At 42.0% G+C, this 13508-nt stretch overlaps 1 protein-coding gene across 3 annotated transcripts in view; it reads left to right on the top strand.

The window, feature by feature from the left end:
• The window catches only part of LOC132828395 (mitogen-activated protein kinase 14), an 84893-nt gene that overhangs the window by 57823 nt on the left and 13562 nt on the right, over nucleotides 1–13508 (top strand). For all 3 annotated transcript variants that reach the window (XM_060845466.1, XM_060845465.1, XM_060845464.1), the window contains 2 exons: nucleotides 1757–1871; nucleotides 3371–3442. In XM_060845466.1, coding sequence (XP_060701449.1) covers nucleotides 1757–1871; nucleotides 3371–3442 — 187 coding nt within the window. The remainder of the gene's footprint in view (nucleotides 1–1756; nucleotides 1872–3370; nucleotides 3443–13508) is intronic.

The following is a 13508-nucleotide window of genomic DNA, read 5'->3' as shown; positions in this document are numbered from 1 at the left end:
CATCCAGCACTTCCTCCTCTGTAATATGGATATTTTTCAAGATGTCCCCATCTATTTCCCTACATTATGTATCTTTCATGTCCCTTTGCACTGTCAACACCGATGCCAAATACTTGTTTAGTACCTCCCCCATTTTCTGCGGCTCCACACAAAGGCTGTCTTGCTGATCTTTGAGGGGCCCTATTTTCTCCCTAGTTACCCTTTTTGTCCTTAATGCATTTGTAAAAATCCTATTGGATTTTCCTTAATTCTATTTGCCAAAGCTATCTTATGTCCCCTTTTTGCCCTCCTACTGTCTTTATACTCTTCTAAGGATTCACTCGCTTTTTCCTATCAATACCTTACACCTGCTTCCTTTTTCTCAACCAAACCCTCAATTTCTTTAGTCATTCAGCATTCCCTATACCTACCGGCCTTTCCTTTTGCCCTAACAGGAATACATCTTCTCTGGATTCTCGTTATGCCATTTCTGAAGGCTTCCTATTTTCTAGCCATCCCTTTACCTGCGAATATTTCCCCCAATTAGCTTTTGAAAGTTTTTTTAGATTAGACTTCTTACAATATGGAAACAGGCCCTTTGGCCCAACAAGTCCACACTGACCCTCTGAAGAGTAACCCACCCAGACCCATTCCCTCTGACTAATGCACCTAACACTATGGGCAATTTAGCATGCTCAATTCACCTGACCTGCAAATTTTTGGATTGTGGGAGGAAACCCATGCAGACATGACGAGAATGTGCAAACTTCATACAGACAGTCACCCGAGGTGGGAATTGAACCTGGGTCCGTGTTGCTGTGCGGCAACAGTGCTAACCACTAAGCCACCTAATACCGTCAAAATTGTCCATTCTCCAATGTAGAACTTCACTTTTAGTTTTGGTCTATCCTTTTCCATCACTATTTAAAACTAATAGAATTACGATCATTGGCCCCACTGACACCTCCGTCACCTGCCCTGCCTTATTTCCCAAGAGTAAGTCAAGTTTTGTACCTTCTCTAGTAGGTACACCCACATGCTGAATCAGAAGATTTTCTTGTGCACACTTAACAACTGCTTCTCCATCTTAAACCCTTAATACTATGGCAGTCCCAGTCTATGTTTGAAAAGTTAAAATCCCCTATCTCAACCATCTTATTATTCTTGCAGATAACTGAGATCTCCTTACAAATTCGTTTATCAATATCCCTCTGACTATTGGGGGGCCTATAATATAATCCCAATAAGGTGACTGTCCCTTTCTTATTTCTCTTTTCCACCCAAATAACTTCCTTGGATGTATTTCTGGGAATATCCTCTCTCAGTACAGCTGTAATGGTATCCCTATCGAAAACACCCCTTCACCTCCCTTTCTGTCCTTCCTATAGCATTTGTATCCTGGAGCATTAAACTGCCAGTCTTGTCCATCCCTGAGCCATGTTTCTGTAATTGCTATGATATCCCAGTCCCATGTTCCTAACTATGCCCCGAGTTCATCTGCCTTCTGTCAGGCCCCTTGCATTGAAATAAATGCAGTTTAATGTACCAGTCCTACCTTGCTTTCTGCTTTGTCCCTGCCTGCCCTGACTGTTTTACTTCTGTTCTCAACTGTACCAATCTCAGATTGATCTCTTTCCTCACTATCTCCTATCATTAGTTTATTTCCCTATGTCTTAGGGATTGGGGTTGAAGTGAGAATATTCTTTACATTCAGAAAAAACTGATTTTGACCCTTGAATACTATAACAGTCTTTAAAACTAATTCCTCCATTTCCAGATTTTGGATTTTGGATTGGCTCGTCATACTGATGATGAAATGACTGGATATGTGGCCACCAGATGGTACAGAGCTCCAGAGATCATGCTAAATTGGATGCATTACAATCAAACAGGTAAGTGGTGATGTGATAGACAAATCCATTTTTTAAAATCTGAGCAATAATGAATCTTGCAATAAATTAGTTAACAGGGTTTCATCTCTGGCCCATGGATGACAAAATTTAATATTTTCCAATACGTTAAAAGCTGCATTGTTTTGCTTTTTCCTCAATTGAGGCTTCACAAACTTAATGCAATGAGTCTTGCACTTCTTGCCATAAAGTTGCTTTGGAAAATATTTTTAGGCAAATTTTAAATGTAGAAAATGCAACATGAGCCCTCCAATTACTTTGTTTGCATCTTTCTCTTATTGATGGATTAAGTTGTCTGCTCTCACCCTTGCTTTCATAAGTCTTTTGTTATTGTCCAAGTAGTTGTTACATGTTCACGTCTGTTGAATTTCTCTAGCAGTTTGAATATGTGTATAATATATAAAAAGTTGTTTTTAATGCCGATAAATCTTGTATTTTTCATTTTTACCAAATTACTTGGTGACTGTATTTCATGTATTTTATAGTACCTTTCGATTATTTGAAATTTTTATATAGAAATTGTTTCAGCTCAACTAATTGTACCAACCACCTGCAATTTGCTACCTGTTTGTTTAAATGAAGCTACTGTTTTTTTGCATTCTCAATCTTGATTCCTAGTCATTTTGGTCATGGATTTATATTGTAACCTGCTAGCATAGTATGGTGGTTTAGTTTGGGAATCTTCATGAATTTGAAGTTATATTCCTCCCATAGGCACTGAGCTGCAATGGAAATTGATAGCATTTTAAATGAAATGTTTACGTTTTAAAGCAGTTTTTGGATCTTTGTCCATTTTTCAAACCTTGCTTTAGTAAGAAGAGCAGAGTTTAGATAATCCAAGTCAGTGCCAGAAGTAGTTATTTCAAAAATATTGGAAGAATTTGATTTTGTTTGTGGTAATTTTTCAAAAATATTTAAACTATTATTTTCTCCATTTTTGAACCTTTTTGTATCCACTTGATTAATGTTATCGGCCATTCTATTGTGATTTGTTGTTGAATCAAACTTCATATAATTTAACCTGATTTTTAAGAAGCAGTAACTTCAATGTAATTGACAGAAATGGAATAGATACTGCATTTTGTGTATTTGTGGATCTCAGTTCCACACTTTGTCCTACTTTAAGGTGGGTTTATAAAACTTTAAAAGGACAGTCTCTGACAGAAAATTCACAAGCAGATACATCCACATTTTGATCAACCTTTTGCCTGTCCAGAGCTATTGACTTTTGAAAACTAATTACACTATAGCTATTAGCATTCTGGTGACTAGTGCTAATTAAAGTAAAAGTTAACTGATTCACTACATATTTCACACTATAGAATATTTCTAAACATGTAATTCCAGATTGGCTGAACTTTTATTAAAAACAAATTCCTGAACCGTAACAAATAAATGAAAATTGTGTTGTAAGATGTCTTTAATCCTAAACAGCTTTTGCAGGATTAAACTAAAGTATTATTTATCTTTTCTATTTTCAGTTGATATTTGGTCTGTTGGGTGCATTATGGCAGAACTGCTGACAGGAAAGACTCTGTTTCCAGGCACAGACCGTATCCTTGATTGCTTTAGTTATTTAAAAATTTCTTTGTATTACCCATTTTTTGTTTTATTTGAGCACAAAGTTTGGGTCTTTTTTCCAGTCATAAACACTTCACTTGTCTTCACAGTCGCAAGTGCTTTGTTACATTTTTACAAGTTTGGTAAGTGTCTTAAAGACCAATTGTTTTTGTTAGACATTTAAAAATATTCAGTAAAATCATAAAATCTAAGCATTGATTACTTTATCCAGAAATGAATTATCCCTCAGGGGGAAAAAGCTATTTCTGGATTCCTCTAAATCAATCAACTTAAATGCAAAAACTTTTGGCTTAAAAATATTTTCACCTGTAAATTCTACAACATTTTTATGATGGACTTATTCACTGCAAAATTTCTTTTTGAAATATGTACATTGAGAACGAAGTTTATTGTCAATTATTTGCATTCACCTTCAGCTAATTGTATAAATACCTAGTTTGAAGTATATTGCATCTCCACTTCAAAATATATTTTCAAAAAACTGGCACTTAAAATGCTGTAGAATGATCATCCTGAAACCCATTTGCCTGGCTTTTACAACATCTTTATTTCCACTTAGTTTATAGTTCAGTCACCCTATTCCCCATTCGATATGAAATATTATGATCTTGGGAATCTGTTCTTCTTTACCTATATTGATTCCCTACCCCTCAATTCAATGACCTTAAGTCTTTAATCCTTAATGATTAACCTACATCCCAGAAAATGCCCTCTACTCCTCCAGTATGGTCTGTTGCCTGTTCCCCTTGCTCCCCTTTCTTAATCCTTCATCAATGATAACCAATAGTCAGAGGGAAATTGAGAACAAACTTGTAAGAATAATAGAGTAGTTATGGTAGGGGATTTTCACTTTCCAAACATCGACTGGGATTGCCATAGTCTAAAGGTTTAGATGGTGAGGAATTTCTTGTGTGTACAAGACAATTTTCTGATTCAGTATGTGGATGTACCGACTAGAGAAGGGTGCAAAACTTGACCTACTCTTGGGAAATAAGGCAAGGCAGGTGACTGAGGTGTCAGTGAGGGAGCACTTTGGGCCCAGTGACCATAATTCTATTCGTTTTAAAATAGTGATGGAAAAGGATAGACCAGATCTAAAAGTCGAAGTTCTAAATTGGCGAAAGGCCAATTTTGACGGTATTAGGCAAGAACCTTTTGAAAGCTGATTGGAGGCAGATGTTCGCAGGTAAAGGGACGGCTGGAAAATGGGAAGCCTTCAGAAATGAGATAACAATCCAGAGAAAGTATATTCCTGTCAGTGAAAGGGAAGGCTGGTAGGTATAGGGAATGTTGGGTGACTAAAGAAATTGAGGGTTTGGTTAAGAAAAAGAAAGGAAGCGTATGTCAGGTATAGACAGGATAGATCGAGTGAATCGTTAGAAAAGTATAAAGTAGGTAGGGGTATACTTAAGAGGGAAATCAGGAGGGCAAAACGGGGACATGAGAGCGCTTTGGCAAATAGAATTAAGGAGAATCCAAAGGAGTTTTACAAATATATTGGGGACAAAAGGGTAACTAGGGAGAGAATACAGCCCCTCCAAGATCAGCAAGGCAGCCTTTGTGTGGAGCCACAGAAAATGGGGGAAGACACTAAATTAATATTTTGCATCTGTATTTACTGTGGAAAAGGATATGGTAGATATAGACTGTAGGGAAATAGATGGTGACATCTTGCAAAATGTCCAGATTACAGAGGAGGAAGTGCTGGATGTCTTGAAATAGTTAAAGGTGGATAAATCCCCAGGACCTGATCAGATTAGATTACTTAGTGTGGAAACAGGCCCTTCGGCCCAACAAGTCCACACCGACCCGCCGAAGCGCAACCCACCCATACCCCTACATTTACCCCTTACCTGAACACTACGGGCAATTTAGCATGGCCAATTCACCTGACCCGAGAACTCTGTGGGAAGCTAGAGAAGTGATTGCTGGGCCTCTTGCTGAGAGATTTGTATCATCGATTGTCACAGGTGAGGTGCTGGAAGACTGGAGGTTGGCTAACATGGTGCCACTGTTTAAGAAGGGTGGAAAAGACAAATCGGGGAACCATAGACCAGTGAGCCTGACCTCAGTGGTGGGCAAGTTGTTGGAGGGAATCCTGAGGGACAGAATGTATATGTATTTGGAAAGGCAAGGACTGATTTGGGATAGTCAACATGGCTTTGTGCATGGGAAATCATGTCTCAAATTTGATTGAGTGTTTTGAAGAAGTAACAAAGAAGATTGAGGGTAGATCTACGTGGACTTCAGTAAGGCGTTTGACAAGGTTCCCCATGGGAAACTGATTAGCAAGGTTAAATCTCATGGAATACAGGGAGGACTAGCCATTTGGATACAGAACTGGCTCAAAGGTGGTGGTGGAGGATTGTTTTTCAAACTGGAGGCCTGTGACCAGTGGAGTGCCACATGGATCTGTTCTGGGCCCTCTACTTTTTGTCATTTACATAAATGATTTGGATGCAAGCATAAGAGGCATACTTAGTGAGTCTGCAGATGACACCAAAATTGGAGGTGTAGTGGACAGCGAAGAGGGTTACCTCAGATTACAACAGGATCTGGACCAGATGGGCCAATAGGCTGAGAAGTGGCAGATGGAGTTTAATTCAGATAACTGTGAGGTGCTGCATTTTGGGAAGGCAATTCTTAGGAATTATACACTTAATGGTAAGGTTCTAGGGAGTATTGCTGAGTAAAGAGACTTTGGAGTGCAGATTCATAGCTCCTTGAAAATGGAGTCGCAGGTAGATAGGATAGTGAAGGCGGTGTTTGGTATGCTTTCCTTTATTGGTCAGAGTATTGAGTACAGGAGTTGGGAGGTCATGTTGCAGCTGTACAGGACATTAGTTAGACCACTGTTGGAATATTGCATGCAATTCTGGTCTCCTTCCTATCGGAAAGATGTTGTGAAACTTGAAAGGGTTCAGAAAAGATTTACAAGGATGTTGCCAGGGTTGGAGGATCTGAGCTCCAGAGAGAGGCTGAACAGGCTGGGGCTGTTTTCCATGGAGCGTCGGAGGTGGAGTGGTGACCTTACAAAAATGAGGGGCATGGATAGGATAAATAGGCAAAGTCTTTTTCCTTGGGTTAGGGAGTCCAGAACTAGAGGGCATAGGTTTAGGGTGAGGGGGGGGGAAAAGATATAAAAGAGACTTAAGGGGCTGGGTAGTATGTGTATGGAATGAGCTGCCAGAGGATGTGGTGGAGTCTAGTACAATTGCAACATTTAAGAGGCATTTGGATGGGTATATGAATAGGAATTGGAGGGATATGGGCTGGGCGCTGGCAGGTGGGACAAGATTGGATTGGGATATCTGGTCGGCATGGACGGGTTGGACCGAAGGGTCTGTTTCCATGCTGTACATCTCTATGACTATGACTCTATTTCATATTGTGTTCTGAAGATCTCTTGAACTACTTTTCTCTGCAAGTTCTACAGACTTACTAAGACCTACCTCATTGTGCTTTTGATTACATCTCTAATTGTTCCTCTGCTTTGTCCCATGACCATCCCAGCCTGTTTCAGGCACTGAAAAATTCTATCTGCTATTAATGTCTCAACAAAGACTTTACATGAAGACCTCTATTGTTTTGTTGACCAGCTGTTTTTTTTTGAAACAATCATTATTTGTGTTTTAAGTATTGCTCTGAGCTTGCTGTGAATGTATTGCCAAATACAACCTAATTAACCGTTACTCGAAAGAAGTTGAATTATTGCATTAACTCAATTTCTATGCTTCCAACAAAATAACTCTGTCAGTTGGCTTGATTCTGGATTAGTGGTGCTGGAAGAGCACAGCAGTTGAGGCAGCATCCGAGGAGCAGTAAAATCGATGTTTCAGGCGAAAGCCCTTAATCGGGAATGAAGGCAGAGAGCCTGAAAGGTGGAGAGCGAAGCTAGAGGAGGGTAGGGGTGGAGGGAAAGTAGCATAGAGTACAGTTGGTGAGTGGGGGAGGGGATGAAGGTGATAGGTCAAGGAGGAGGGTAGAGCGAATAGATGGAAAAGAAGATAGGCAGGTAGGACAAGTCATGGGGACAGTGCTGAGCTGGATGTTTGGAACTAGGGTGAGGTGGGGGAAGGGGAAATGAGGACACTGTTGAAGTCCACATTGATACCCTAGGGTTGAAGTGTTGCAAGATGGGAGATGAGGCGTTCTTCCTCCAGGCGTCTGGTGTGAGAGCGGCGGTGAAGGAGGCCCAGGACCTCCATGTCCTCAGCAGAGTGGGAGGGGGAGTTGAAATGTTGGGCCACAGGGCGGTGTGGTTGATTGGTGCAGGTGTCCAGTCTCCCCAGTGTAGAGGAGACCGCGTCAGGAGCAATGATATTGGTGGATGTGCAGGTAAAACATTGGATGTGGAAGGCTCCTTTAGGGCCTTGGATGGAGGTGAGGGGGGAGGTGTGGGCACAGGTTTTGCAATTCCTGCGGTGGCAGGGGAAGGTGCCAGGATGGGAGGGTGGGTTGTATGGGGGCGTGAGGTGTAATCCAGGTAGCTGTGGGAGTCGATGGGTTTGTAAAAAAAAAAGTCAGTGTAAAGTCGGTCACCATTAATGGAGATGGAAAGGTCCAGGAAGGGGAGGGAGGTGTCTGAGATGTTCCAGGTAAATTTAAGGTCAGGGTGGAATGTGTTGGTGAAGTTGATGAGTTGCTCAACCTCCTCGCGGGAGCACGAGGTGGTGCCAATGCAGTCATCATTGTAGCGGAGGAAGAGTTGGGGAGTGGTGCCGGTGTAATTACGGAAGATGGACTGTTCTACATAGCCAACAAAGAGACAGGCATAGCTGGGGCCCATACATGTGACCGTGGCTATCCCTTTGGTCTGGAGGAATTTCTAGGATTCGAAGAAGAAATTGCTACGGGTGAGGACCAGTTCGGCCAAACGAATGAGTGTCAGTGGAAGGGTACTGTTGGGGACATCAGGAGAGGAAAAAACGGAGGCCCTGGTCATGGCGGATGGAGTTGTAGAGGGATTGGATATCCATGGTGAAGATGAGATGTTGAGGGCCGTGGAAACGGAAGTCTAGGAGGAGGTGGAGGGCGTGGGTGGTGTCTTGAACGTATGTGGGGAGTTCCTGGACGAGGGGGAATAGGACCGTGTCAAGGTAGGTAGAAATGAGTTCAATGGGGCAGGAGCATGGTGAGACAATGGGTCGGCCAGGGTGCTCAGGTTTGTGGATCTTGGGAAGCAGGTAGAACCGGGCAGTGCGGGGTTCCCGGACTGACGTTGAAAGCTGTGGATGGGAGATCTCCTCGGGTGATGAGGTTCTGTATGGTCTGGGAGATGGTTTGGTGATGGGGATTGAGGTCATGGTCGAGGGGGCAGTAGGAAGAGGTGTCCTCGAGTTGGCGTTTGGCTTCAGCGGTGTAGAGGTCAGTGCGCCAGACTACCATTGTGCACCCTTTTATCTGCTGGCTTGATGAAGAGGTCAGGATTGGAGGGCTGTGCGTTGTGGGTGAGAGGTTGGAGTGGGGGAGGGAGGTAGACAGGTTGAGGTGGTTAATGTCCCGGCAGCAGTTGGAAATGAAGAGGTCGCGGGTCGGTCATAGGCCAGCGCGGGGTGTACAGGTGGATGCAGTGTGTTGGAGGTGGGCGAAGGGATCCTCGGAAGGTGAGCGGGAGTCCTGATTTATGAAAGTAAGCTCGGAGGTGGCGGAAGAAGTGTTCAACGTCACAGCGCGTATTAAATTCATTGATGCGTGGACGGAGGGGGATGAAGGTGAGTCCTTTGCTGAGGACTGATTGTTCGTCCTCAGTGAGGGGAGGTCTGAAGGGATGGTGAAAACTCGGCAGGGCTGGGAGCTGGGATTGGGAGTAGGGGTGGAGCTGATAACTGGAGTGGGTGTGATGGTGGGGGGAATGGGGGTGGAGTCATGAGCAGGGGTGGTGTTCCCCTCCAAGGTTCTGGGGGCCAGGAATGGTGACAGTGGGATCTGTGGGGGGGGCGTGTCAGCAGAATGCAGGTGAGTGGCATTGGGAGCGGAAGTGGTGGCAGACACGGCAGTAGGGGTGGCGGAAGTCACTGAGCATGTGACATCAGTGATGATGAGGGGCGGAAGTGATGTCATGTGTGATGCATGAGGAATTGAGAGGAGCGGAAGTGGCTGTGGGAATGGTCACGATGGGGGGAGGGGGCGGAAGTGACATCATCAATCAGCGTGGGGGTGGTAGCTGCACCAGCCGCATGGCTAATGGCATCCGAGCAGTTCCAGAGGCTGGGGGAATCTTCTGGAATGTTTGAGGAGCGCTGGTTATGGAGGTGGGTAGATAAAAGTTTGTTGTACTTAGTTTTTGATGTTTGAAATGGAATTGAAATATTGTTTGTTGAGAGTATGAATTCTCCTGAGGATGTCGTACAGAGTGGGTCCTTTGCAATTCTGAGAGTGTGGCCCTCAGCTGAGGCAGGGCTGACTGTAGAGAGGTTAGGTGCCGGTGCATTGCTGCAAGCATGGAGCGGACGATCTTGAAGGAGAACCATTGCTGGTGTTTTTGAATCTGTGGTCTGTATTGTTTGTCCTGTTCGGGTCCGAATTGGCTTGATGGCTGGTTTGCAGTGTAGAGTGATGCCAAAAACTCAGGTTCAAATTGTACACTGGAAGATCCTGCCTTCTCAGCCTTGCCCTTTTGCCTGAGGCATGTGACCCTCAGGTTTAACTTTCTCCATTTTCCTCCTCCTCCCCCCTCCACCACTCCAGTTGTCTCATTCAGAGAGCAGCTCTATAGTCCTCTGCTTTACCTTTTTTATAAATTTATTTTTGTTTTCTTTTAGCACTTGTGTGATTGCATCTCCTGAGAAATCACCTAAAAACAAAATCAACTTGATACTAATTGCATTGTGGAATCATGTACTTTACAGTATGAAAGGAGGCTCTGCTGGCTCCCTAAAAAGCTACCTGGGTAGGCTGGAGAATGGGGCTATATCTGTAGTGGCCGAGCAGAGGCTGATAGCCAAATTTGGTATCCGTGGAAATGGCCTCCATTGGGACCTTGGGTTCATGTCACACTACCGGTGACCCCAGTGCACCACATCCACACGCATGCACAAATTCCTACAGACCCATACAGTTTCGTGGACCCCCTCAAAAACCAGCTGTTTCTCATGCTCACACATACACACCCACACATTCTTCCTCTCAGACTTATACCCCTTTACACTCGTACTGTTGCTCTCAGCCGAACACACTCTCAGATACTCATACCGTCCCTCGCACACCTATATGCATGTATAGACACAAGTTTGTGGGGTGAATTTGTATTTCCAGAAATACTTTATTTTGCTCAAACTGCATGAATCCACATAAGATACTGTAAATCACTTTTTTAGAAATAGAATCTGTCTGAACATTGGGACACAGCCTCACATAGGGCACTTCACACCTTCAATACATTATGGGTGGCATGGTGGCTCAATGGTTAGCACTGCTGCCTCAAGCGCCAGGACCCGGGTTCGATTGCCGCCTCTGGTGACTGTGTGGATTTTTTCTGTGTGCTGCAGTTTCCTCCCACCGTCCAAAGATGTGCAGGTTAGGTGGATCGGTCATGCTAATTTGCCATGGTGCATTAATCAGGGTAGGTGATTGGTGAGGGGGGGGGGGTCACTCTTCAGAGGGTCAGTGTGGACTTGTTGGGCCAAATGGTCTGTTTCTATACTAATCTAATCTAAATATCTGAGCTGATGTTACAGCTGTTAAAGTTCACTTGAGAACATAACTTTTAAAACAAAAATGTTTTGGGATTTACATATGAAAGAATTGAAACCAACATGTTCATTCTAAAAGATGAGAGACTTGACAAACAATCCAGGTCTTTTTCAATATATAATTTCAGTTGCATCACACTGTAAACTTCTAAATTCTGTCTTACGATCTTATACTGCACAACCACCTGGTGAAGGAGCAGTGCTCCGAAAGCTAGTCCTTCCAAATAAACCTGTTGGACTAAAATCTGATGATGTGATTTTTTTAACTCTGTAGTCCTTCAAATTCATTACTTTCAAATATATATCCAGCTGTCTCTTGAAACCTCTTGTGGTATCAGCCTTCACCACTCTCTCCCAGGCAGTGCATTCCAAATCTTAACTCATTTCAGTCCTTGGCTTCTTGCTGATGGTCTTGAGTTTGTGAAGCCTAGTTACTAATATGCCAACTATTAGAAACAGGGTATCCTCCTTTTTCTCTGTCAAAATTGTTCATAGTTTTAAACACCTCAAGGTCACCTCTTAATTTCCTGTGCTGCATGAAAAATAAGCCCATTTTCTCTAATCTTTCCCTGTATCTAAAATCCCTTATTTCTGGTACTGTCACCACGGCTTTACCATCCATCCTTAAACAAGGTGCCCAAAATGCAGCGAAATATTCCATATGTGCTCTGATTTTTAGAGGTGTAGCATCACTTGCTTTTATACTCTATCCTTTTGCTTTTTAGTTCGGTTTGCCCAGCCACAAATTTGCCAAAGCTGATACCAACTTCCATAAAAACTCTGCAGAAAGCAAAATTTGAAAAACTGGCTAGTTCAGTCATTGTTTTCAACTTTTAGATGCCTGACTTAGAAATGTGTATATGTTTTATGCATAAACAATTTACCATATTATCATGTCTCTAGGTTGTGAGCTATTCCATCACTCCTAAATAAGCTGGGTTCTGTCCAGTTAGCTGTCTCAACAATCAATCTCAAGTTATTTTCTCTCAATGCTAATTTGCAGTTCTATTTCTTATGACTTACTTTCATGACCTTAATGTTTCCCTTTTATCTTTATTCACACAACAGTTCAATTTGTTTTGGATTTTTTTTTTGCTTCTATTTAATTCTTTGCTCCAATTCACTGGCTCTGATTTTGAAGTTAACAACCAAGTTTGTTTTGTGACCAAATGGAGTTCAGTGTCCTGATATTTCCAACCAAAACTCATTTATTTTTTCCAACTTTTGTTTTTAGTTAAGACAATGTCAACTGCACATTGACACCATTGAAACACCATTTTTAAATTATTTCTATTTTACTTCAGTTTTGATTCTGTATTGGAAAGTGAATATTTCAGAAGTTATCTATCCATTGCATAGTATTGAATTCAATGTTCTCAACTCGAGACACTCATGTTGTGGTTCTGTTCGCCAAACTGGGAATTTGTGTTGTAGACGTTTCGTCCCCTGTCTAGGTGACATCCTCAGTGCTTGGGAGCCCAAACTTTGATCGAGCCACTTAAGTCTGAATTACTTTATAACTGATCAATGTGCGAGTAAATACTGGTTTGTGATTAGAATTTTTCTACTACAGGACCTGAATCTATTGACAATTTTTTTAGACATGTCTTTCATTTGAGCACTGCATATTTTTAACACTTGTGATTTTATTTTTAGAACAGTAGAATATTGAATTGCATAATCCATCAATCATCTCTGCAATTATATTTGCATTGTTCTGTACTTGTATTTATGATGCCTTTTTGAGTGATTCCCTTACTAGTTAATCAGTATAACATTTCTGAACTATGCTTTTGTGTGCCAGATCTGTGTGTGAGATAATTTACAAAATTAATCATAAAATTGATTGTAAGTTTGCTAGCATTCTATGCATGGAGTGATGCATTGTTTCAGTGAAATATTATATAATACTTACTCTCCTGCTTCAATTATCTTTTTGCTTAGAAGGAAGACCACAGCTTTGACCTCAACTATGCATGTCATATAACTGGCTACAGGAAAGTGTTTTCTTAACACTGTGGTTACTTGGTCTCTGCATGAGCCATAGTTTCATGTGTTTACACTCATTCTTTCTTTGTGTTTTGTCTTTACTAACCCCAATCCTGCTCAGACAAACATTTTAATTACTTGTTAGACCTCTTGAAGCTTGTCACAAAATTAATTGTGGGGGTAACTTTTGCATGCCATCTTAACCAAGCTTACATACTGTATATAGTATTAAGGGTGCAAATTCAAGTTCAAACCACCTTCAGGAAGTAAGGATTGACTTCTGATGTATTGACATTAAGACTGTATGTCAACTAAAATAATTAATACCTTTTTAGTTAGGTACTTGATATCCAGT

This window comes from Hemiscyllium ocellatum, chromosome 26, assembly GCF_020745735.1.
Source record: "Hemiscyllium ocellatum isolate sHemOce1 chromosome 26, sHemOce1.pat.X.cur, whole genome shotgun sequence".
NCBI classification, from domain to species: domain Eukaryota; kingdom Metazoa; phylum Chordata; class Chondrichthyes; order Orectolobiformes; family Hemiscylliidae; genus Hemiscyllium; species Hemiscyllium ocellatum.
This window is presented reverse-complemented; position numbering and strand designations above follow the sequence as displayed.